We start from the raw sequence: 26,167 nt of genomic DNA, 5'->3' as shown, positions 1-26,167 counted from the left end.
ATGGTAACTATCAATAGCTATTAACCCGCATAAAGCTTTTTGTAGCACTAAGCAATTTTTAACATGGTCAAGGGGTTCTGAGATTGAACAATTTGAGTCTTGCTGCGCAGAACAAAGAGCTTCAGGCCTGATTCGTGATAGGTTTAACTCGGCCTGGGGCCCTTCACCCCCAGATCACTAAACACGGCCCGCTCCCCCACACCCGAAACGCAGGACGCTCCGTGGGGTGAAGGTAGCATTCTGGGGTGTAGTAGCAGATATTAACGAAATGGCTGGGCTTGACGACCACGAGGCGCAGCAGAGAGGGGGTTCACCACGCAAACAAAAAGTAGGTCACAGAAGGGAAGGAGTCTAGCGAGGGAAATTTTGCGACACCGTCGTGTTTCGTTGGTTCTTTGCCGTAAAGGCAGGCGCGGAGCTGACCCCAGCCTAGGCGGCCTAGAGGGGAGCGGCAATGGCGGATATGGAAGATCTGTTCGGGAGCTACGCCGACAGCGATGCTGAGCGTAAAGGTGGGATTGGCTGGGCTTCCGAGGAGGGGTGCGTGTCTGGGCTTCAGCTGTGGGTACTGGACAGCCGTGGAGGCTCTGGCACAGAGCAGGAGATGGCGTTTGGTCCTTTCCTGTCTCAGCGCCCCCTGCGCTCCCGGCGGTGGCACTCTCCCGGTGGTCGGGAATGGTGGGACAAGCGCAGAGTCTCTGCCTCGAAGTTCAGTGGAGCATGTGGTTCCTGGAGCGAAGGAGGCGCAGGGCAGGGGCAGAGATGGAGCGACCCTGCGCAGCCCGGAAAGGACCTTTGGGGTCTTGCTCTGCCCTGCCTTGCACAGGACAGCGCAGAGTAAGGGCTGTTTGTGAATGAATGGAAATGAGGTGTTCAGGAATATGGGGATGGGTGGACGAATTTATACAGAGGGCTCAGAATGCCCTCTCGAATGAAACGAGAGTATGGAGTGATAGGAAACTTGAGATGTCTGGATGAGACGTCTGGGACGGATACTGGGAAGGGGCCACACATGGGTATTATGCACGGGAGAGAATATGTCCTCTGAGAGCTTGTGCAGAAACTCCAGAATTTGAGTCTGCACTGTTAGACTGGGGAGCGTATGCGGTCTATGTTTGGAGAGGAGGGGTGGATTTGTTGGTGAAAACTATCCTCTGCCGCCGGAGTAGCTCAAACTACAGGTGTTTGAAATGTCAATAAGAGCTATATAAAGTGGGAAGGGACCCAAGACCAAGTTCAGAATTCTTTTTTCTTTTTTTTTTTGAGACAGCCTCAAGCTGTCGCCCCGGGTAGAGTGCTGTAGCATCATAGCTCACAGTAACCTCCAACTTCTGGGCTTAAGCGATTCTCTTGCCTCAGCCTCCCAAGTAGCTGGGACCACAGGCGCCCGCCACAACGCCCGGCTATTGGTTGCAGCGGTCATTGTTGTTTGGCGGGCCCGGGCTTGATTCGAACCCTCCAGCTCAGGTGTATGTGGCTGGTGCCTTAGCCGTTTGAGCCGCAGGCACCGAGCCCAAGTTCAGAATTCTAGAAACCCTCCAGGCTCCAAGTAGTGTATCTATCCTTTCATTGACAAAGAGCATTGTTGTGGTTGTCCCTCCCCCCATTTCTCTTTCTCCAATTTATTCATAATTTATAGAGTGTGGTGAAGGGAGCACTAGGTGGAGGTACAGAGAACTAAATTCTTTTTTTGTGTGTGTGTGTTTTTTGGCCGGGGCTGGGTTTGAACCCGCCACCTCCGGCATATGGGACCGGCGCCCTACTCCTTGAGCCACAGGCGCCGCCCTTTTTGTTGTTGTTGTTGTAGAGACAGAGTTTCACTTTATGGCCCTCGGTAGAGTTCCGTGGCGTCACACAGCTCACGGCAACCTCCAACTCCTGGGCTTAGGCGATTCTCCTGCCTCAGCCTCCCAAGTAGCTGGGACTACAGGCGCCCGCCACAACGCCCAGCTATTTTTTTGTTGCAGTTTGGCCGGGCTCAGTTTGAACCCGCCACCCTCGGTATATGGGGCTGGCGCCCTGCTCAGTGAGCCACAGGCGCCGCCCAGAGAACTAAATTCTAATGTGTGGATTCTGCCAGGATGAGTATCCAGGAGGTTCTTCTAGTTAGTGTAAGCGTGGAAGTACCGAACCCTGTATACTAACTCTTATTTCATTGTCTTTTCTAATGTTTTCATTTTACTGTCATTTCTACTTATCTGTATCCCATTCACCCTTTAAGGCGCAGTTCTATGTGAACCCTCCCATGACTCATTTTCATGAAGTTGTCATTCATTCAATAAGTATTTATTGATCCCCTTTCATGTTCTAACTACTTTGCTAGGTGTTGGGGATATAATGATGAAAAGATAGTCATGCCATCCCCACAGCTTACATCCATGCGTGATGCATATTTAATAGATAATTGGATGGGTAGAAGCAGTATTTTTTTTTTTTTAATTTCTTTTTTTTTTTTTGTGGTTTTTGGCCAGGGCTAGGTTTGAACCCGCCACCTCTGGCATATGGGACTGGCGCCCTACTCCTTGAGCCACAGGCGCCGCCCGAAGCAGTATTTTTTAAGAAGCACCTGCAGTGCTTCCCCATTGGAAACACAGTGTGTGGGCAAGTGGTGTGTGGAGCTGGTTGCTTCTCTGACCTTGGGAATATTGAGAACACAAGTTTTGTTTACATACTTTGTACAGATTGAGTCAAAGTTACAAATGTGCCCTTCACCAGTGTGCACTGTGCCCAATAGATGGGAATTTACCCATCCCCTTTTCTCCCCCTCCCACAACTTCATCTGCATTGAGATTTACTTCTCTATGTGCACTCAAGTGGTGATCCATTAGTTTTCCAATTTGGTATTGAGTACATATGTTTGTTTCTCCATTCTTGTGGTGGTTCACTTAGAAGAATGATTTCCTTTTTTTTTTTTGTAGAGACAGAGTTTCACTTTATTGCCCTCTGTAGAGTGCTGTTGCATCACACAGCTCACAGCAACCTCCAACTCCTGGGCTCGGGTGATTCTCCTGCCTCAGCCTCCCAAGTAGCTGGGACCACAGGCGCCCGCCACAACGCCCGGCTATTTTTTTGTTGCAGTTTGGCCAGGGCTGGGTTTGAACCCGCCACCCTCAGCGTATGGGGCCGGCGCCCTTCTCACTGAGCCACAGGCGCTGCCCAGAAGAATGATTTCCAATTCCATTCCAAGTTGTCATAAAAGATACTAGATCGCTATTTTGTATGGCTAGGTAGTATTATATACCACATTTAATTAATCCATTCATGTATTGGTTGGTGCTTGCATTGTTTTCTGGGCTTCATGATTTACCTTATTAGAAGTCCATTGCAGCTTTTTTCCATCTTACCATTAGATAAACAGACTCACTAGGATTTGCTTCCAATCCTGATATGCTATCCTCGAAGGTTGCTGTTGGTCCTGAAGGCAGTGTATATGTGACAGGGTAATGTGTTATGCCTAGCATATTTTGTTACCTCCCTGTTCTATGAAAGTTGTGGAATATAACTACATCTGACAAGTTTCTTATCATAACAACGCGTAGAACCTCAACCTAGGCCCAGCATGTTTCTTTCATGTATAAATGTGTCAGTTCATTTTTTTTTTTTTGTAGAGACAGAGTCTTACTTTATGGCCCTCGGTAGAGTGCCATAGCATCACACAGCTCACAGCAACCTCCAACTCCTGGGCTTAAGCGATTCTCTTGCCTCAGCTTCCCGAGTAGCTGGGACTACAGGCGCCCACCACAACGCCCAGCTATTTTTTTGGTTGCAGTTCAGCGGGGCCAGGTTTGAACCCGCCACCCTCGGTATATGGGGCCAGCGCCTTACCAGCTGAACCACAGGCGCTGCCTGTGTCAGTTCATTTTTAATTTCTTTCAACAGTATTTGGTAGTTTTTATTGTGTAAGTCCTGCCCTTCATGGGTTAAATTTATGCCTAAATATTTTGTTTCTTTGTATATTATTGCAAGTGGAATTGTTTTCTTAAAAAAAATTATTTTTTGAGACAGGGTCTTGCTCTTTAGCCAGAATTGGTGTGCAGTGGTGTCATCATAGCTCATTGCAACCTCAAACTCCTGGGCACAAGCTTTCCTCCTGCCTCAGTCTCTGAGTAGCTGTGATTATAGGTGCGCACCATCACACCCAGCTAATCTTTTTTTTTTTTTTTTTTGTAGAGATGGGGTCTCGCTACAGCTCAGGCTGTCTTGAACTGCTGGCCTCCAGCAGTCTTCCCACCTCAGCCTCCCAAAGTGCTAGGACAGGCTGTGAGCCATCGTGCCTGGCCTTATTTTCTTAATTTCTTTTCTTTTTTTTTTTCGAGACAGAGCCTCACAGGTCACTCTGGGTAGAGTGCTATGGCAACCTCCAACTCCTGGGCTTAAGCAGTTCTCTTGCCTCAGCCTCCTAATTAGCTGGGACTGTAGGCGCTGGCTATTTTTTGGTTGTAGTTGTCGTTGTTTGGCAGGCCTGGGTTGGATTTGAACCTGCCAGCTCTGGTATATGTGGCTGGCGCCTTACCTGCTTGAGCTACAGGCGCCAAGCCTGTTTTCTTAATTTCTTTCTTTTATTTATTTTTTTTTTTGTAGAGACAGAGTCTCACTTTATGGCCCTCGGAAGAGTGCCGTGGTGTCACACGGCTCACAGCAACCTCTAGCTCTTGGGCTTATGCGATTCTCTTGCCTCAGCCTCCCGAGCAGCTGGGACTATATGTGCCCGCCACAACGCCCGGCTATTTTTTTGTTGTTGTTGCAGTTTGGCCAAGGCTGGGTTTGAACCCGCCACCCTCGGCATGTGGGGCCAGCGCCCTACTCACTGAGCCACAGGCACCACCCCTGTTTTCTTAATTTCATTTTGGATTGTTCATTACTACTGTACAGAAGTAAAATGATTTTGTATGTTCTCTTGTATGAATGAGCGAACTGCAACGTTGCTGAATGTATTAGCTATAATTTTTTACATAAGAGATAATAAAGATAATTTCATCTGTGAATAGTGATAGTTTTACTTATTCCTTTCCAATTTTTTGGGGGTTTTTTTTTGAGATAGTGTCTCACTCTGTGTTGCCCTGGGTAGAGTGCTGTGGCGATATAGCACTCGATATAGCAACCTCAAACTCTTGGGCTTGAGCAGTCCTCTCGCTTCAGCCTCCCAAATAGCTGGGACTACATGCACCAGCCATAGCACTCAGCTACTTTTTCTATTTTTAGTAGAGACGAAGTCTTGCTCAGGCTAGTCTTGAACTTTTGAGCTCAAGCAATCCACCTGTGTTGGCCTCCCAAAATGCTAAGAATACAATTGTGAGCCACTGTACCAGGCCTAGTCTTTCACTCTTGGCTTTAAGCAGTCCTCCTGCCTCAGTCTCCCAAAGTGCTAGGATTACATATGCCAGCCACCTTGCCTAGCATTGTATGTCCTTTTAGTATGCTTTTGGGTTTAGTTTGCTGACATTTTAAAATTATTTTTGCGTCTATATCGGGAGGGTTAGTGGTCTGTAGTTTTCTTGGGGTGTTTTGGTCTGGCTTTGGTATCTGAGTACTCATAGAGTGAGTTAGAAAGTGTTCCCTTGCTGCAGTTTTTTGGCAGAGTTTGAGAAGGATAGGTGTTAATTCTTTTTAAACATTTGATAGATTTACCAGGGAAGCCATCTGATCCTGAACTTTTCTTTATTGGAAGATTTCCCATTACTGTTTCAAATTCTTGGTTCTAGTCTATTTAGATTTTCTGTTTCATCGTTGATCAGTTTTGATAATTTGTGTGTTTCTAGGAATACATTCATTCTAAGTTGCATATGTTAGTATACTTGATGGTGTCCCACAAATCTTTTGGACTCTGTTTGTTTTACTTCATTCTTTTCTCTTTCTGTTCCTCCAACTGGATGATCTGAATTGCCCTCTTCTTCATGCTCAAATCTGTTGAGTCTCTCTAGTTAATTTTTTAATTTCATTTTACTTTTCAATTCCAGAATTTTATTTAGTTCTTTTTTATAATATCTATTGATATCTATAAGATAGATATCTATAATAGATAGATATAGATATCTATAATATCTATAAGTATCTATTGGTATCCTCTATTTGATAATACATCATTTTCATGTTCAATCTTCAGGGGCAGTTTCTAGCCTCTTCCCTGTGTGTGGCCATACTTTCTTGTTTCTTTAGGTATTTCAAATATTACAATGTGGCAACTCAGGAAATCTACATTCTATCTCCTCCCCAGGATTTTTCATTGCTGTTTGTTGTAGCAATCGTTGTTTATTTGTTTAGTGACTCCTTTGTACTACTTTTGTAAAGTCTGTAATCTCTGTTGTATACAGCCGTGAAGTCTCTTCTGTTAACTTGGTGCTCAGCTAGTGGGTGGACAGTGATTTCCTTAAATGCTTAGAATCCCCAGAATCTCCTGGTCTTTGCAGGTTGCCTCTCTGTGTCTTCTGGGGCATGCTTCAACACTCAGCCATACAGTTCACAACCCTGCCTTTGCCTTCACTTCTCTCTTGCACAGACCCTGGAGTTCAGCCAGAGGGGAGAACTTAAGGCCTTCTCAGTTATTTCTTGAGCATATACATTGTCTTTGGCATATGTGTGAACTTGTAAATCTCCAGGATTATGTAGGGGCTTTTTAAAAATTCCTTACTCCCCATATTATTGCGTTCCCCAGTCTCTGCTCCCAAGCTTTGATTTGTTTACTCTTGTTTGCCCTAACTGCTACTATCCATTGTACCTGGCAGAGGTGATTAGTACATTTACCTGCTAATGTTTTTGACACTCCCCCCAAACACACACACACACATACACACACACACAAAAACATACTAATGTAGCTGCCTCACCACTGAGAGTTCCAAGTTAGGTGAGATAAAGACAAGCCCTTTGGGCTAGTCTTTTGGGGAGCCACAAGCAGAGAGGTCAAAATGAACAGTCACAGTTTATTGTAAACAAGGTCCTTTCTGCTCCCTTCAGTAGTGGTGCCCATGCCAGAAATACAGGCTGTTATCTTCAAGGCCACCCTCAAGCTGGGAGTGGGACCAGGGTAAGTTAATATACCACAAAGTCCTGTTTCCTTACCGAGATTCGGATAAGCATTCTCCTGGTTGCTGCAACTTTTGGTTAGTCTCTGGAGTACTGAGAAAATGGATTCTAACAATTTTTGCCAGTTTCTTCATTGCTTTTATGTTGGGAGGTATTTTTGGAGTACCTTACCTCCCCTTTTTTGCTGACATTTTCCTGTGCTTATATGATCCCACAGATTCTGATTCTGGATCTGACTCAGATTCTGATCAGGAGAATGCTCCTTCTGGCAGTAATGCCTCTGGAAGTGAAAGCGATCATGATGAAAGAGGCGATTCAGGACAACCAAGCAATAAGGAACTGTTTGGAGATGACAGTGAGGATGAAGGAGCCTCTCGTCATAGTGGCAGTGATAATCACTCTGAAAGATCAGACAACAGGTCAGAAGCTTCTGAGCGTTCTGACCATGAAGACAATGACAATGACCCCTCAGATGTAGATCAGCACAGTGGATCAGACGCCCATAATGATGATGAAGATGAAGGTCAGAGATCGGAGGGAGGAAGCCACCACTCAGAAGCGGAAGGTTCTGAGAAAGCTCATTCAGATGATGAAAAATGGAGCAGAGAAGATAAAAGCGACCAGTCAGATGATGAAAAGATACAAAATTCTGATGATGAGGAGAGGGCACAAGGGTCTGATGAAGATAAGCTACAGAATTCTGACGACGATGACGAGAAAATGCAGAACTCAGACGATGAGGAGAGGCCTCGGCTTTCAGATGAGGAGAGACAGCAGCTGTCTGAGGAGGAAAAGGCTAATTCTGAGGATGAACAGCCGGGAGCTTCTGATAATGATGATGAGAAACAGAATTCTGATGATGAAGAACGGCCACAGATGTCTGATGAGGAGAAAATGCAAAATTCTGATGAGGAAAGGCCACAGGCCTCAGATGAAGAGCAGAGACGTTCGGATGACGAAGAGGAGCAGGACCACAAGTCAGGTAGTGCTCTTATAAGAACCAGATGGTTCTGGATGAGCACCCAGACGCGGCAGTGGCCCTTCTGTTGTTCTTTCATTCCCATCTTTGTTCACCTGTTTTTGTCTTCTGTTTTCCATTTCAGAATCCATGTTTTGCTTCTTTTAAATCCATTTATTCTTTCTCTTTCCCTTCTATTTGTTAATTGATGACAGATCATGGGAACAACAATTTTTTTTTCATTTTATTTGTTTTGGTGGGGGGAAACAATTTAAAGAGGACAGTCTTAGATAAGTATGGTGCTAGGGGTTCCATTTCTGTGGTTAAAGAACATGCCTCATGTGCTTGGGGAAAAAACAGTACCATAGAAATGCCCTCTGTAGGATCAGCTGTACTGACATGTGGGCGTTGAGCTGTTCCAGCTCAGATTTTTAAGATCTAAAATTTGATCATCCAGAGGTAGTGAGGCTCTAAGGAGTTTATTCAAACTAATCAAATTTACAAGAAACAAATGTGTAAAAATTAAATTGTAAAATTGTTTCAAGAAGATCAGTTATTTCTTCCTTATCATTGTATTCTTTCCCTTGGGGTAAATCCACAGTGGATGCCATGTTCTAGGAATCAGGACATTACTTAGGGAGCCTCACAGCTAGAAAATGTACACATGGCTGCTTGATCTCAGTGGACAGTGTTATTGAGCTATGGCAGTTTGATGTGTGAGTTTCCACCCTACAGAGATGAACTTGGATCAAAGCACTTATTCCATAAAGGCTACAGGAAACATACAAACTTTGGCTTCTGGATCCCCTTATATGCTTGCCATTTAGACTATTCTTCAAGTTAACACGTCCTTTGTATAGACTGTAAAAAAAAAAAAAAAGTGGAGAAAACATTTCTTTATATTATATAAAAGTCATCTTAATTAGGATGAAGTCTTCTTGAAATATGTCTGGATATTGGTTCACTTTTTTTTTTTTTTTGTAGAGACAGAGTCTCACTTTATAGCCCTTGGTAGAGTGCTATGGCATCACAGCTCACAGCAACCTCCAACTCCTGGGCTTAAGCGATTCTCTTGTCTCAGCCTCCCGAGTAGCTGGGACTACAGGCGCCCGCCACAACGCCTGGCTATTTTTTGGTTTGCAGTTCAGCTGGGGCCGGGTTTGAACCCGCCACCCTCGGTATATGGGGCCGGCGCCCTACCGACTGAGCCACAGGCGCCGCCCAGGATATTGGTTCATTTTTATAGGTGATTTATTATATTAATTACATTTTGTTCCTCTCAGCTTAAGGGGGAATCCATTTCTCTGCGATGTGTACCTCACATCATAGCATTCAGAACTACATTTTAGTATATTATTGGGAGAAGAGGACAGAATATTTGCTGAGATAGATATAGGTCTGTGTAGACTGTGTTAATTCAATAAAGTATTCAATAACTAGTTCAGAGTAGAGTTGTTCATGTCATTAATAGAATCTTGAAGGCTTATGCACAATGCCTGGCTATTTTTAGAGGCAGAGTCTCACTCTTGCTCAGACTGTTCTTGAACCTGTGAGCTCAGGCAGTCCACCTGCTTCTGCCTCCCAGAGTGCTAGGATTACAGGCACGCGCCACGGTGCCCAGCCTCTAAATTTTATTTTATTTTATTTATTTATTTATTTATTTTTGCAGAGACAGAGTCTCACTGTACAGTCTTCAGGTAGAGTGCCGTGGCATCATATGGCTCACAGCAACCTCTAACTCTTGGGTTTATGCGATTCTCTTGCCTCAGCCTCCCGAGCAGCTGGGACTACAGGCGCGCGCCACAACGCCCGGCTATTTTTCTGTTGCAGTTTGGCCGGGGCTGGGTCCGATCCCACCACCCTCGGCATATGGGGCCGGCGCCCTACTCACTGAGCCACAGGCGCCGCCCTAAATTTTATTTTTAAATTAACTTACAGTAGAGTTGATTTTTTTTTTGGCCTGTGTTTACAATTCTGTTAGCGTTAACACGTATATAGATTTGTGTAACACCCCCATACTCAGGATAGAGAACAGCTGTGTTGTCCTAAATAACTCCATTATGCTATCTCCTTTGTATTTAATAGTTATACCCTTCCTCCAGCCCAGCCCCTAGCACCTGTTAATCTTTTTCTGTGACTGTACTTTTCTCTTCCAGAATGTCGTGTAATTGAAGTGGTATAGTAAGTATGTAGCCTTTCCAGATTGGCTTCTTTGACTTAGCATGATGCATTTTAGATTCATTCAGATTGTTGTAAGTATTAGTAGTTCGTTCTGTTTACTGTTGAGTAGTATCCCAGTGTATGGATGTACCACAGTTTATCTCCAGTGTTGCTTTTAAAACATAAAATTCAAAGTTACAATAGGACTACGATTATGCAAAACTTCTAATTCTACTCTTACAGAATCTGCAAGAGGCAGTGATAGTGAAGATGAAGTTTTACGAATGAAACGCAAGAACGCAATTGCATCAGATTCAGAAGTGGATAGTGACACTGAAGTGCCAAAAGGTACCTCTGTTATTTCTTTTACATATATATGTATTTCCATACCTCTTTGTGCATTTAATGGTAGTGCACTTCCAACCCTGAGTGTTTACCCAGGATTGCAAGACCCACAGAAAGGAGTGTATGTACATTTAGTGTACCCAGACAAATTACATAGACATGAGAAGCTGCTTGTAGATGAGAAGCTGCTTGTATTTAATTAATCAGTTGCAGAAGAATCTGTCTCTTTGTTTATAGTTAGAATGAATCCATTGTTGGGGGCTGAACTTCTGATTGGGATGGAGGTGACTATATCCATTCTTTAGTTTGAATCACGATGGTCCTAGGGCACCTGGTTTTTAAGTTCTTCACAGTTTAATAACTGATGACGCATCTGATTGTTTAAACTAAAGGTGAGATGAAGAATTTGGAAAAACCCAGTGTTAATACCAGATGTGGTGGCTCATGCCTATAATCCTCGTACTTTAGGAGGACCCGGATTAAGTATTGCTTGAAGCTAGGAGTTCAAGACCAACCTGAGCAACACAGCAAAACCTCATTTCAAAAAAAAAAAAGAAAATTTAGCTGGGGGTGGTGGTGCATGCCTATAGTTCCAGCTACTTGGGAGGCTGAGGCAGGAGGATTGCTTAAACCCAGGAGGTTGAGATTACAGTGAGTTATGATAACACCTCTGTACTCTAGTGCAGATAACAGAGTGAGCCCCTGTCTCAACAACAACAAAAATTAAAAACAGAAACCCAATGTTAAGTTTTTTTATTGTAAGGATGAAAGGAGATTTACTTAGTTACCTCTATATATGACTGTGTTTACAAATGGCAAATCCTTGTGCAATGAAGATGTTAGTGTAAAGGTTACAGCAAACATTATTTCTTTGTTTAAGAGATGAGATCTTACTATATTGCCCAGGCTGGTCTTGAACTCCTGGGCTTAAGCAGTCCTCCTGCCTCAACCTCCTAAGTAGCTGGGGCTACAAATACGTGTCACCACACTGGGCTAATTTATTTAATTTAATTAATTATTTTTTTCTAGAGACAGAATCTCATTTTATCATCCTTGGTAGAAGTGCTGTGGCGTCACAGCTCACAGCAACCTCAAACTCCTGGGCTTAGGTGATTCTCTTGCCTCAGCCTCCTGAGTTGCAAGGACTACAGGAGCCACCAAAACGCCTGGCTATTTTTTTTTTTTTGTAGAGACAGAGTCTCACTTTATGGCCCTCGGTAGAGTGCCGTGGCCTCACACAGCTCATAGCAACCTCCAACTCCTGGGCTTAAGCGATTCTCTTGCCTCAGCCTCCCGAGTAGCTGGGACTACAGGCGCCTGCCACAACGCCCAGCTATTTTTTGGTTGCAGTTTGGCCGGGGCCGGGTTTGAACCCACCACCCTCGGTATATGGGGCCGGCACCTTACCGACTAAGCCACAGGCGCCATCCTGCCCGGCTATTTTTTTTTTTGTAGAGACAGAGTCTCACTTTATGGCCCTCTGTAGAGTGCTGTGGCCTCACACAGCTCACAGCAACCTCCAACTCCTGGGCTTAAGCGATTCTCTTGCCTCAGCCTCCTGAGCAGCTGGGACTACAGGTGCCTGCCACAACGCCCGGCTATTTTTTGGTTGCAGTTTGGCCAGGGCTGGGTTTGAACCTGCCACCCTCGGTATATGGGGCCAGCGCCTTACCAACTGAGCCACAGACGCCGCCCCTGGCTATTTTTTTTTTAATTTTTATTTTTTTTAGACAGAAACTCAAGCTCTCAACCTGGTTAGAGTGCTGTAGCATCACAGCTCGCAGCAACCTCCAACTCCTGGGCTCAAGTGATTCTCCTGCCTCTGCCTCCCAAGTAGCTGGGACTACAGGCGCCTGCCACAAGACCTGGCTATTTTTTGGTTGCAGCCGTCATTGTTGTTTGGCAGGCCTGGGCTGAGATTTGAACCCGCCAGCACTGGTGTATGTGGCTGGCACCTTAGCCGCTTGAGCTACAGGCACCGAGCCTCATTTTGTGGCCCTGGGTAGAGTGCTGTGGCATCACAGCTCACAGCAACCTCAAACTCTTGGGCTTAAGCAATTCTCTTGCCTCAGCCTCCCAAGTAGCTGGGACTACAGGCACCTACCACAATGCGCAGCTATTTTTTGTTACAGTTGTCATTGTTGTTTAGCTGGCCTGGGCTGGGTTTGAACCTGCCACCCTTGGTTATGCGGCTGACGCTGTAACCACTGCTATGGGTGCCAAGACACACTGGACTAATTTTTTTGTTGCAGTTTAGCCAGTGCCCCACTCACTGAGCCACAGGCTCCACCCACACACTGGACTAATTTTTAAAGATTTTTTTAGAGGCAGGGTTTTGCTATGTCCTAGGTTGGGCTCAAGTGATCCTCCTGCCTCAGCATCCTGAGGAGCTGGGACTACAGATTGTAAGCCAGTGTTCCCAGCTAATCATTTTGATAGATACTTTGGTTATACAAAACCATTATTATGTCAAATGGTGATTAGGTGTTAATGTTAGTTTATTTAAATTATTATGAGTAACATAATGAAAGCAAACATTTAGAAGGCAAGCTAGTGAAAGGAGAGAGCTGAACAGAACAGTATGCTCTGGGATTTGCTTAAAGATCTCTAATTAATAGTAATGCGCATAGACTTTAGTATTAGATTATTCAAGTTAGAATCTTTTTATTTTCCTTTTCAACTATATGATTTTGGTCAAATTAATCCATATTAAGCTTCAGTTTTCTGGTCTGTAAATGGGAGATGATGCTAACCATCTGATGGGTTTGTTTTGAGAGTCAGGGAAGATGTGATCTTTTTTAATTTGTTCACAGGTATTTATTGAGAATCTGGTGCGTACTAGTACTCTTTTGGGCACCGATGATATAACCATGATCAAAACAGATAAAAAACCTCTCCTTTGTAGAAATCATATTCTAATAAACTATAGATAGGCTAGGGGGACTAGTAATAACACAATAAGTATATTCAATATGTAGTATGTTGGATGGTGATGAGGACTAAAAAGAACAGTGTAACCTAGTTTCTTGTACCCTTAATGAATCCCCAACAATAAAAAAAAAAAAAAAAAGAAAGGAAAACTAAAAAGAAGACTGGGTGTGGTGACTTATCCTAGCACTCTGGGAGGCAGAGGCAGGAGGATCACCTGAACTAGAGCAACACCCCACCTCTAAAAATAGCTGGGACATTGTGGCGGGCGCCTGTAGTCCCAGCTACTTGGGAGGCTGAAGCAAGAGAATCTCTTGAGCCCAGGAGTCTGAGGTTGCTGTGAGCTGTGATGCTACGGCACTCTACCAGGGGCGACAAAGTGAGACAATGTCTCCAAAAAAAAAAAAAAAAAAAATGCTAAAAAGAAGTTAAGGAACAGTGTATAAGAGTATGGCTAGGTAGGGTTGTAGTTTTAGTGGTTTTTATCGTATAGTTGGAGATCATATAGAATTTAATTGTTAAAGTAACTTTATTGAAGTGTTGCTTAATTTTACACTTCTATTGATGAATATTTAGAAGATAGGTTTATTACAAAAGAGATATTTCTTGTGTTGATACGTCCGATATCCTGCCTGGCCTTCCTTTTTTCTTCTTCAGTGGTCTTGTCCTCCACCCTCTCTCAGTCACTCTCATAGTTTTATCCTAGACCACAATGTTACCAATAATTGTAACTCTTCTAGAATCTCAATTTTGAGCAGTCTGCTTTCTGACCAACCTTCTGTCTTCTATTTACTCACTCTAGTACCCCACCTTGGTTTATTGTTTTATGTTGATTGTTGTTGGCCTGGGTAGACGTGGATCTGTAATTTTCAAACTTGGGGGGCTTATACAGAGAATAAGCCCCAATGTTGAGTAGACTGTAGAAGATGTTTGGGCCCTGAGGAATAAACGCAAATGGCAGAACAAAGCTATAGAACAGGAAGGGAGAGAGAAGTGCCTCCTACGCAGCTTCCCTATTGCTGGAATTGCCCCCTTCCCTCTCTCTACCTACACTCTTTCAGGTCTTTTTTTTTTCTTTTTTTGAGACAGTCTTACTCTGTTGCCCTGGGTAGAGTGCCACGGCATCAGCTTAGCTCATAGCAACCTCAAACTCTTGGGCTCAAGCAATCTTCTTGCTTTAGTCTCCCTAGTTGCTGTAACCACAGGCACCTGCCACAATGCCTGGCTAATTTTTCTGTCTTAAGTAGAGATGGGGTTGCTCAAGCTGGTCTCAAACTCCTGAGCTTCAGCAATCCTTCAGCCTCGGCCTCCCAGAGTGCTAGGATTTTACATATGAGCCACTGTGCCAGGCCTCTAGTCAAGTCTGTCTTTGAAAGCCAGGCTCACAGTTGTGTTTTGAGTGGTGTCCTGGTGCTGGTCCAGAAACATTGGGAATATGTTAAAGTGATCACCTTTGAAGAACCTTGGTTACAAATATTAATGTTGTGCATTTTTCCTCCTACCTTGAAGATAACAGTGGAACCATGGATCTGTTTGGAGGTGCAGATGATATATCTTCAGGGAGTGATGGAGAAGATAAACCCCCTACTCCAGGACAGCCTATAGTAAGTAAAATTACTAATGTGAACTGGGCTCCCTTATTCAAAGCCAAATAAGAAGTTTCTGAGGTAAAGGGTATCTCTTACTCCAGGAAGAGGGGTTGGTAAATGAGTTGTAATGTGGAAATAGAGTGAACAAATGACTTTCTTAGTTATGTACAGAACACTTGGTTATAAGGGGGAATAGAAACAATGACCCAACATGAGTTGGTCCTGTGCCTTAGAGGGCTAGACTGGGAGGATCTGTGATTTGAGAAACATTGAAGTGTTTTTCTTGTTCATGCCAAGAATTTTGTGCTATCTTGATAGTCTTCTCTGATTTATTAAAACAATTAGGGTGACTTCATATTGAAGTATTGATTAATTTCATACTTCTGTTGAGTATTTGGAAGATAGCTTTACCATAAAAGAGATATTTTCTTGTACTGGTGAATCCAAACTAATCTTGATTCCAATTAGGGTTTTTCTTTGGTTGGAGGGGTGAGTGGGTTTGGATGGAGCTGCTTTAGTCCTAAAGTGATGTCTAAATTTTCTTCTTGCTTATCTGAATAATTAAAGTGTGGAAGTTGAACTAGTTCATTCCTAAGATCCCATTAAGCTATAAAATTCTGATTCTTTTTCTAGGATGAAAATGGATTACCTCAAGATCAACAGGAGGAGGAGCCAATTCCTGAGACCAGAATAGAAGTAGAAATACCCAAAGTAAACACTGATTTAGGAAACGATTTATATTTTGTTAAACTACCCAACTTTCTCAGCGTAGAGCCCAGGTAACAGAATTAATTAAAATACTTTCTAGATGTGGAAATATATGGAATGTTAATGTTTTTCTTATTTTACCTTGAGTTGACAAATCACAAAATGGAAAGTTGTTTATATATTTCTAAAACAACGAATCCAGCATATCTCAAGTAGAAAAAGTATGTTGATAAAAGGAAGTTTTAATATACTTGTGATTGTTTTCAGTAGTTTGACAGACACTTTCTTTTTTTTTTTTTTTGTAGAGACAGAGTCTCACTCAATGGCCCTTGGTAGAGTGCCGTGGCCTCACACAGCTCACAGCAACCTCCAACTCCTGGGCTTAAGCGATTCTCTTGCCTCAGCCTCCCGAGTAGCTGGGACTACAGGCGCCCGCCACAACGCTTGGCTATTTTTTGGTTGCAGTTTGGCCGGGGCCGGGTTTGAACCCGCCACCCTCGGTATATGGGGCCGGCGCCCTACCAACTGAGCCACAGGTGCCGCCCTGACAGACACTTTCTTACGAATTAACAAACATCACAAGTTTTCAAGGTATTTTTTAACTAGCGCAGCCCTGAAAAAGCTGAAATTGAGAGTAATGAAATTTGTTGGAGAAATGCAAATGTCTAGAGCAACCATTGTTGATCTAGAAAAGCTAATGGTTTTGGACAATTAACAGGGTGGATGAGTATTATTTACTAAGTTTACTTGGTATTTCGTGTGATTTAATTTTTTACCACCAAGCAAAATGATGTGGAAAGCTAGAGCACGTGGAGCTCCTTTGGAAGAGTTACATGATAAGCATAAAGAATATTTTGAATATTTATCTTTGCTTATATTTTATTTGAAGCAATGTGTATTAATGCCAAATTTTAAGGAGGTGCAGCAGTTTGAATACTTCCTTGAAGTTAAGTATGAAGATGTTTGACCATTAAGGATTTAAAAATTATGATTTTTTCATACAGTGGTATGTATTACTGTAGATTCTATCACGCAGCAGTAATACTCTTTATAAAATATGACTAATAGTTTATTTTGAAGATACTATCATGTAGCAGTAATAGTCTTTTATAAAATATGACTAATAGTTTATTTTGAAAACAATTTATAGACCTTTTGATCCTCAATATTATGAAGATGAATTTGAAGATGAGGAAATGCTGGATGAAGAAGGTAGAACCAGGTTAAAATTGAAGGTACCCTTCCATACTTTACTTTTTTTTTTTTCTTTTTCTTTTTTCTTTTTTTTACTGGAAAGACAGAGTCTCTTTATTGCCCTCAGTAGAGTGCTGTGGCGTCACACAGCTCACAGCAACCTCCAACTAACTCCTGGGCCCAGGCAATTTTCCTGCCTCAGCCTCCCAAGTAGCTGGGACCACAGGCGCCCCCCATGATGCCTGGCCATTTTTTGTTGCAGTTTGGCCAGGGCCAGGTTTTAACCTGCCACCCTCGGTATATGGGGCTGGCACATATATTAACATTTTCTCCTGTTACATTAACAAGTAATTGTCTGTTTCTTGAGAATATTAAACATTTTTTGTGCTTTTAAATTGATATAGCATAGCCATACATATTGCCTTTGTACATTTTTTTTTTTAAAGAGACAGGTCTTAGGCTCGGTGCCCATAGTACAGTGGTTATGGTGCCAGCCACATGCACTGAGGCTGGCAGTATGAACCTGGCCCAGGCCAGCTAAGCAACAATAACAACTGCAACAAAAAAATAGCTGGGTGTTGTGGTGGGCGCCTTGGTCCCAGCTACTTGGGAGGCTGAGGCAAGAGAATTGCTTAAGCCAAGAGTTTGAGGTTGCTGTGAGCTGTGACACCATGGCACTCTACCAAGTGTAGAGAAAGATCTTGCTCTGTTCACTAGGCTTGAGTGCAGGGCATATAGCATGATCATGACTCACTGTAACCTCAGACTTGTGGGCTTAAATGATCTTCCTGCTTCAGCCAGCCTTTGAAGTAGCTAGGAGTATAGGCATGCACCTGGCTAATTATGAAGTCTTGACCTCTGGTGATCCTCCTTCCTTGGCCTCCCAAAGTGTTGGAATCATAGGCATGAATTATCGTGCCTGGCCTCAGATTACTTTTAAGGAAGAAAATATATGATTCTTTTTTTTTTTCTTTTGAGACAGACTCTCACTATTTTGCCCTCGATAGAGTGCTGTGGCATCATAGCTCACAGCAACCTCGAACTCTTGGGCTTCAGCGATTCTCTTGCCTCAGCCTCCCAAGGAGCTAGGATTACAGGTACCTGCCACAACGCCTGGCTATTTCTTTGCTGTAGTTGTCGTTGTTTAACAGGCCTGAGCCAGGTTCGAACCTGCCAGCCCCAGTGTATGTGGCCGGTGTCCTAACCACTGAGCTAGGGGCACCAAGCCAGTATGACTCTTTTTCTATGAAAGTGTCACTTTTTTCACAGTTATATTTTACTAATGATTTTCTTTTTTTCTTTTGGAGATAGGTTTCTTATTCTGTTGCCTAGGCTAGAGTACCATGGTATCAGCCTACCTCACAGCAAATTCAGACTCCTGGGTTTTAGCAATCCTGCTGCCTCACCCTCCCAGAGTACTAGGATTATAGATGTGAGCCACTGTGCCTGGAGTTATGCATTTTAAATTCTTATATTTAAAGGATTTTCTGTAAATTCTTTTTTTTTTTTTTAATAGAATCTCTTTTTTTTTTATTTTAAACTCTTTTTTTGCAATTTGGCCAGGGCTGGATTTGAACCCACCACCCTTGGTATCTGGGGCTGGCACCTACTCACTGAGCTACAGGTGCGGCCCCAATTTTCTGTAAATTCTTTATTTTCCAGTAGATATTATACATGATATCAGAATTTGAAATGGATACCTTGCTGTGTCACTCTGGCTAGCTCACTGCATTCTCAAACTCCTGGGATCAGGTGAATCCTCCTTAGCCTCTGTTGGAGCTGGGATTGCAGGCATGCACCACCATGCCTGGCTCATTTTCCTTTTTTTAGAAATGAGGTGTCACTGTATTTCCTAGGGTATTCTTTTTTTTTCTTTTTTCAGTTTTGGCCAGGGCTGGGCTTGAACCCGCCACCCCCGCTATATGGGGCTGGCGCCCCACTCCTTGAGCCATAGGCGCTGCCCTGCCTGGAATATTCTTGAACTCCTGGCCTCCATTGATCCTCTGGCCTCACCCTCCCAAATAGCTGTTATTAGAGGCATGGACCTCCGCGCTGGCAGCTGCAGTCTTTTATTTATTTATTTATTTGAGACAGGGTCTCACTATGTCGCCCTTGGTAGAGTACCATGGGGTCACAGCTCACAGTAACTTCATACTCTTAGGCTTAAGCGATTCTCCACCTGCCACAACACCAGCTATTTTTTTATGTTGTTGTTGTTGTTGCAATTGTCATTGTTGTTTAGCTGGCCCAGGTCATATTCAAACCCACCAGCCTTGGTATATGTGGCTGGTGCTGTAACCACTGTGCTACAGGTGCAAGGCCAGTAACATGGTTTTCATTTTCCAATCTGTTGTTTCCCCACCATGCAGGTAAGATAAAGTTGGGCTCTAAACTTACTCAAACCTGGAGTTGTAATTTTATTGCAGTCTTCCTTTTCCCTTATTCTATATGAGGAGCTTCCCTAGCTCTGTAGGCCACCTGGCAGATTTTTTGGTCCTACTTTTATAGGGTTTTTTACTCTGTGAAAGAACCTGATTTATATAGGGGTCTCAATTCTAAATGCTATTTCATGTGGCTCAAGCTTTATCTCCTGCCTCGTGGAGGTTTTTCTGTGTCTTACCATACCTGGTGCTACTGCAGATGTTGTATCTGCTCAAGTGCTCTGGCTGTAAGCTTCTGCTGTGCTTCTGAATCTAGGAGTTCAGAAATCCACTTCAGCACATTTTTTCCTATTTTAAATTATCCAACATCTCTAGGTGATTAAAAGGTTTTCATTCTTGTCTATTATTTTTGTCACCACCTATATGTGCTTATTCTATGATTATGTGTCTCTTTTTTTTTTTTGAAACGAAGTCTCACTATGTTGCCTTGGTGGAGTGCCATAGTGTCACAGCTCACAGCAACCTCAAACTCTTGGACTTAAGTGATACTCTTGCCTCATCCTCCCAAGGAGCTGGGACTACAGGTGCCTGCCAGCCTCAGTGTATGTGGCTTGCACTGTAACCACTGTGCTGTGGGCGCTGAGCTGATTATATGTCTCTTGAGAAAAGAAGCATAGAGTTAGTTAAATTATAATTTTCTAATTTGTGTTTTAAAACAGGTAGAAAATACTATCCGATGGAGGATTCGCCGGGATGAAGAAGGAAATGAAATTAAAGAAAGCAATGCTCGCATAGTCAAGTGGTCAGATGGAAGGTAAGCACAAATTGCCTGAAGAGTATTATGGTGCCCAGTATACACTGGGCTATAAAGGGTCAAGTTTTAGCTTTGGGGTGTTTTTTTTTTTTTTTTTTTGAGACAGAGTCTTACTCTATCTCCCTGAGAATGCTGTGGCGTGATAGTTCACAGCAACCTCAAACTCTGGGGCTCAAGTGATCCTCGTATCTCAGCCTCTAGTAGCTAAGACTACAGGTGTGCACCATGACACCTGTTTAGTTTTCTATTTTTAGTAGAGATGGGGTCTGGCTCTTGCTCAGGCTGGTCTTGAACTCCTTAGCTCAGGCAATCTGCCTGCCTCAGCCTCCCAGAGTGCTGGGGTGACAAGCATGAGCCACAGCACCTGGCTAGAATAGGATCTTAATTTGGTGCTACCTTTTTTTTTTGTTTTGAAGAATTTCCGTTACTTTATTTATTTTTAATTAATTTTTTTTTTTTTTGTAGAGACAGAGTCTCTCTGTACCGCCCTCGGGTAGAGCGCCGTGGCGTCACACGGCTCACAGCAACCTCTAACTCTTGGGCTTACGCGATTCTCTTGCCTCAGCCTCCCGAGCAGCTGGGACTACAGGCACCCGCCACAATGCCCGGCTATTTTTTGGTTGCAGTTTGGCCGGGGCTGGGTTTGAACCCGCCACCCTCGGCATATGGGGCCGGCACCCTACTCACTGAGCCACAGGCGCCCCCCTTTTTTTTTTGTAGAGACAGAGTCTCACTTTATCGCCCTTGGTGGAGTGCCATGGCATCACACAGCTCACAGCAACCTCCAGCTCCTGGGCTGAAGTGATTCTCTTGCCTCAGCCTCCCGAGTAGCTGGGACTACAGGCGCCCGCCACAACGCCCAGCTATTTTTTGGTTTGCAGTTCAGCCGGGGCTGGGTTTTGAACCCGCCACCCTCCGTATATGGGACCGGCGCCCTACCGACTGAGCCACAGGCGCCGCCCTTATTTTTAATTTTTATCTAATTTTATTTTATTTTTAGAAACGGGGCTTGCTGTGTCACCCAGGCTGGGGTGTAGTGATGTGGTCATAGAGCTTACTGCAACCTCAAACTCCTGGGGTCAAGCAATCATGTTGCCTTAGCCTCCCAATTAGCTGGGACTATAGGGATGCATTACCATGCCCAGCTAGAATTTTCATTACTTTAATCCCTGAGATTGCATAGAAAATCTGAGAGAAATAAATAGGTAGTTGGAAGTCATGCAGGCTAGTGGGAAATGTTAAAGGAGGCCAAGAATGTGATTACCATCTTGGCTGTAGCACTTTAGATCGGAAAAGTTAGGAATACCCTTCCCTCCACTACATGCTGCTTACAAGTTGACATTTTGGAAAAATTGACTTTCATATGGAATGTAGTAGAATTTGGTAAATGTCACAGGATGTGTTAACCTCTGTGTCGTCAGTTTTCTTACTGTGACTTTATTGTTTTTTTCTTTCTGAATTCTGTGTGAAGAGAGAAAGGAGCAGTTGAACTGCATTTTAATGAAATAAAATGGTAGAATAAAAGCTTTCTGACTACAGTGTATGAAATCTTTCTTGTTTCCAGCATGTCCTTGCATTTAGGCAATGAAGTGTTTGATGTGTACAAGGCCCCGCTGCAGGGCGACCACAATCATCTTTTTATAAGACAAGGTACTGGTCTACAGGGACAAGCCGTCTTTAAAACAAAACTCACTTTCAGGTAACTCTTCTTATCAGTGTGCTATTTGTGATGGTAAAAGCAGCAAAACATAGATGCTTCTGTAATGCCTGACCTAGAGGATAATTCACTGAAGAGCAAGGTCTGGTTCTCAGTTCTGAAAGTTTGAAGGCTTTATTGTCAAGTAAACTACAAGTTACTGTTTCTCAGGGAACCAGATCGTGTTAACCAGACTGACAAGAGACTACTATGTAAACCAGAGTGTCAATTTATTAATTCTAGTGATTTTTTTTTTTTTTGGTTTTTGGCCGGGGCTGGGTTTGAACCCGCCACCTCCAGCATATGGGACTGGCGCCCTACTCCTTGAGCCACAGGTGCCGCCCTCTAGTGATTATTATAAGTATAAAAAGCCTAGAATATAGTGTTTGCTAGTCATCATGTCCTTTCTTTTTAGTAAATTGATCTAGGAGGCTAATTGGTAACTAGAGATTGTTGGCGTGCACGCAGTCAGAGGAAAGGCAGCGAGCTGGTGGAAGTGAAGACTAGGGGTCGTTGCCTAGGGTGCTGTGTGCAAGGTCACTGGGGGGCATGTCCCCCAAGCAGACTGGAGTACCCAGGTCAGCTGGTGAGCGCATCCCCTGTCTAGACACTGTAGGTACTGCACCGTTTTCTTGGGTTTCTTTTTCTGAGTAGATCATCTTCCTTGCATAGTGCTTGTCTTTAGGGGAGGCACAAAAATATTGGTATGATTTTGCTTTTTAAAGAACTGTAAAGGTCACAGTATAGGCTTTAGAATCAGCCAGGCCTGTATGAATTCTGTTTCCATTTGTGTGATCTTGTGCAACTTTCTCAACTTCTCTTTGCCTCAGTTTCCTAATCTGTTAAAATGTAATAATGCTATCTCATAATGTAGCTGCAATAGTTAAGTTAAATAACTTGTAAAACACAAAGCATCCTGTTCATAGAACTCATTTGATTCTGCTTGAGCCTTTATTGCTCTAGAACAGTGGTTCTCAATCTTCCTAATGCCACAATGTATTTTCATTGTTTTTGTTTTTTTGTTTTTTTTTTTGTAGAGACAGAGTCTCACTGTACCGCTGTCGGGTAGAGTGCCGTGGTGTCACACAGCTCACAGCAACCTCTAACTCTTGGGCTTACGCGATTCTCTTGCTTCAGCCTCCCGAGTAGCTGGGACTACAGGCACCTGCCACAATGCCCGGCTATTTTTTTGTTGCAGTTTGGCCAGGGCTGGGTTTGAACCCGCCACCCTCGGCATATGGGGCTGGCGCCCTACTCACTGAGCCACAGGCGCTGCCCTGTATTTTTGTTGTTAAAAAGGGGTCGCGACCCACAGGTTGGGAACCGCTGCTCTAGACGCTGCTCATGCTGTACAAGCCTTTACTACTCCAGCCTTCCATTTTTCATTTTATTCATGAGATAAGGGTATCTTGATGAGCCCAGAATAAAGAAAGCTAACAGTCTCCCATCTAGTATATTCTGTTGAGTGTCCTTGCCTGTTTTTTCTGTTGGCTAAGAAATAGTCATTGGCTTCTTATGTTCGTGATGTGGGTATGACTGGTTCATAAATGTATTTTTTACATAGTGAGACTTTTTGTGTTTATTTCCTGACAGACCTCACTCTACAGACAGTGCCACACATAGAAAGATGACTCTGTCACTTGCAGATAGATGTTCAAAGACACAGAAGATTAGAATCTTACCAATGGCTGGTCGTGATCCTGAATGCCAGCGCACAGAAATGATTAAGGTATGTTTGCTGAGCTCTATCCTGGGATTCTTTTTTATATTAAGAATAATATTTCCCCAGACATTTGCTCATAATCTCTTATTGGTCCACCTATTCCCTTCTAGCTAACATGAATAGGGAGCTGGATTCATTTCCTAAGCATTTGCCAAACAGTGGGTTATGTGGTAATGGAAGTAAAACCGGTAAAGGGCTCAGGTTATCTCTCACCAGGTCCTGAGCATTCCGCAACAAATTGGTTATTGAAAGGACAACTTTCATATATGTCAGGGATCATCTGTGTCTGGTTTAGATCTGTATCAAAAGTAAATAGAAATGCTAGAGAGAAAAAAAAAAGAAATGTTAGAGAGTAGTCTAAATCAGAGAGTATTTCAGGAGTTTGAACAGGCAGTACCTTGAGTAGAAGCTGGCAAAGAGTAAGAGTAGGTTGTGGGGTCACTTTTTTTAAGGTCAATTTATAACATTCTACCAGGTTGATTTTCAAATTTGATACAAGTGTCATTTAGGCACAAATTCAATTCTGGAACATTGTACTTAAATGATGGAGTGCGTGCTAGTATTGGTCATTGCCCTTTGGTTCAGCACTTGACTTGAGAAGCCGAATGCAGTATTACAGGCTAATCATTTCTCCTTGCCTTCAATCCCCGCTCAGTCTTGGCCGAGGCCCAGCCTGCCCCACCTGCTTACGCTCCTTAGTGCATCAGGGCCTGGTGAGGCTAAGACCGTCCAGCTGGTGGAGGGCCTTTTTAACCAATCTCACTGTCAGTCTATGCTGAACTTTTGGCCCTGAGCCCCTGCATTTTTCTTGACGCCGTATTTTGTTCGTGAAGGCAGGTTAACTAAACCAGATCCGATAATAGTGCCTAACCCAGTGGTGTGCAGAGGCACTGGCTTTGGAACTGGCTTCTTGCTCCATTTTCCTGCCTTTCTTTTTTTTTTTTTGGCCGGGGCTGGGTTTGAACCTGCCACCTCCAGCATATGGGACCGGCACCCTACTCCTTGAGCCACAGGTGCCGCCCTTTCCTGCCTTTCTGTACACACTAGGGGAGCTGGAGGAACCTGCAGATTCCAGTCTCTGTATTATTGGAAAAACCCTTTGAACCACTGTGAGAGTCCTCCTCTCATGTCCTCCACATCCCCTTCTTCAGTGGAAATGTAGACAAAGAGTCAGCTAGCTTGTTCTTAGTTCCTGGACCACTGACTCTAACTTCAGTACAGCCACATACTATTTAAAGCAATAGTCTTTTGCATAGAATTTCTACCAACAGAATTAGAGTTGTGTATAATAATGTAGAACATTCAAATGGAAAGACTTCAAAGAAATGCCCGAATATCCCTGGCTGCATGTTCCCACCACCACCACCAAATCCTGTGCATCAAGGTACAAAATGCCAGCAGGCAACTCTAAGGAAATGAAGGCTCTACCTTGTGCCTCCGAGAGCCTCTCTATCCTGTCACCAGGAGCTATGGGGAGCTCTCTGGGTTGAGAGGCTGAGCCCAGAATATCTGAGAGCCATGGGAGTTTGGTGCAGCCTGGGCAGGTCAGGTATCTGGCTCAGGGGTGAACAGAAACAGCCTCTGTTGTCCTCGGGAGTCAATTCAGGTGTCCAGTGGGCATGGGTGGGGTTTCTGAGGCCTGTGGCTTTGCTCTGGGCTCTTGAATGGCAGCACAGAGGATGGTGCAGCTCCTGAGAACACACCTGTTCTCATCAGCTAGTGGGGGGCTCCTTCTGCCTCTTCACTTTTGTGTGTGTGGTAACAGAGGTGTAAGTGGACAGAGATAGCTGTTGTGTTATCCTGGACTGGGCATTACATACTCTTTGTAGTAAAAGTGGGTTCAGGTGGGCATGAAAGTATGTTTTTTATTTTTGCAGTTTTTGGCCGGGGCTGAGTTTGAACCCGCCACCTCCGGCATATGCGGCTGGCGCCCTACTCCTTTGAGCCACAGGCACCGCCTGAAAGTGGTTCTTTTTTAAAGTTGAATAGTTTATTCCCTTCTTTACAGAAAGAAGAAGAACGTTTGAGGGCTTCCATACGTAGGGAATCTCAGCAGCGCCGAATGAGAGAGAAACAGCACCAGCGGGGGCTAAGTGCCAGTTACCTAGAACCCGATCGATATGAGGAGGAGGAGGAGGGCGAGGAATCCATCAGCTTGGCTGCCATTAAAAACCGATACAAAGGGGGCATTCGAGGTGAGACTGGTGCAGGACTTGCATCATTTCAGGGCTTTATCTTTGCATAGGATGTAATTGAATGCCAAACCACTGCACATGTTATTTTTCATCTTTTTTTTTTTTTTTGTAGAGACAGAGTCTCACTTTATGGCCCTCGGTAGAGTGCCGTGGCCTCACACAGCTCACAGTAACCTCCAACTCCTGGGCTTAAGCGATTCTCTTGCCTCAGCCTCCCGAGTAGCTGGGACTACAGGCGCCCGCCACAACGCCCGGCTATTTTTTGGTTGCAGTTTGGCCGGGGCTGGGTTTAAACCCGCCACCCTCGGTATATGGGGCCGGCGCCTTACCGACTGAGCCACAGGCACTGCCCTGCACATGTTATTTTTAAAGAACCAGTGTTAATGCTGAGTGATTGATTGCAAGGCCTGGTTCTTTTGGGTGAGTTTGAAAGGTAGTAACTGCTCATGTTCC

The 26,167-nt window shown here is 43.9% G+C and overlaps 1 protein-coding gene across 2 annotated transcripts in view; it reads left to right on the top strand.

The window, feature by feature from the left end:
• The first annotated feature begins 389 nt into the window (after nucleotides 1–389).
• The window catches only part of LEO1 (LEO1 homolog, Paf1/RNA polymerase II complex component), a 38,216-nt gene continuing 12,438 nt past the window's right edge, over nucleotides 390–26,167 (top strand). For both annotated transcript variants that reach the window (XM_053593122.1, XM_053593123.1), the window contains exons 1-10: nucleotides 390–512; nucleotides 7,241–8,005; nucleotides 10,385–10,489; nucleotides 14,924–15,018; nucleotides 15,637–15,782; nucleotides 16,862–16,946; nucleotides 20,006–20,100; nucleotides 21,665–21,799; nucleotides 23,390–23,525; nucleotides 25,528–25,714. In XM_053593122.1, the coding sequence (XP_053449097.1) occupies nucleotides 455–512; nucleotides 7,241–8,005; nucleotides 10,385–10,489; nucleotides 14,924–15,018; nucleotides 15,637–15,782; nucleotides 16,862–16,946; nucleotides 20,006–20,100; nucleotides 21,665–21,799; nucleotides 23,390–23,525; nucleotides 25,528–25,714 (1,807 nt within the window). In that variant the 5' untranslated portion in view covers nucleotides 390–454. The remainder of the gene's footprint in view (nucleotides 513–7,240; nucleotides 8,006–10,384; nucleotides 10,490–14,923; nucleotides 15,019–15,636; nucleotides 15,783–16,861; nucleotides 16,947–20,005; nucleotides 20,101–21,664; nucleotides 21,800–23,389; nucleotides 23,526–25,527; nucleotides 25,715–26,167) is intronic.

Source organism: Nycticebus coucang, chromosome 6, assembly GCF_027406575.1.
Source record: "Nycticebus coucang isolate mNycCou1 chromosome 6, mNycCou1.pri, whole genome shotgun sequence".
Classification (NCBI taxonomy): Eukaryota; Metazoa; Chordata; class Mammalia; order Primates; family Lorisidae; genus Nycticebus; species Nycticebus coucang.
This window is presented reverse-complemented; position numbering and strand designations above follow the sequence as displayed.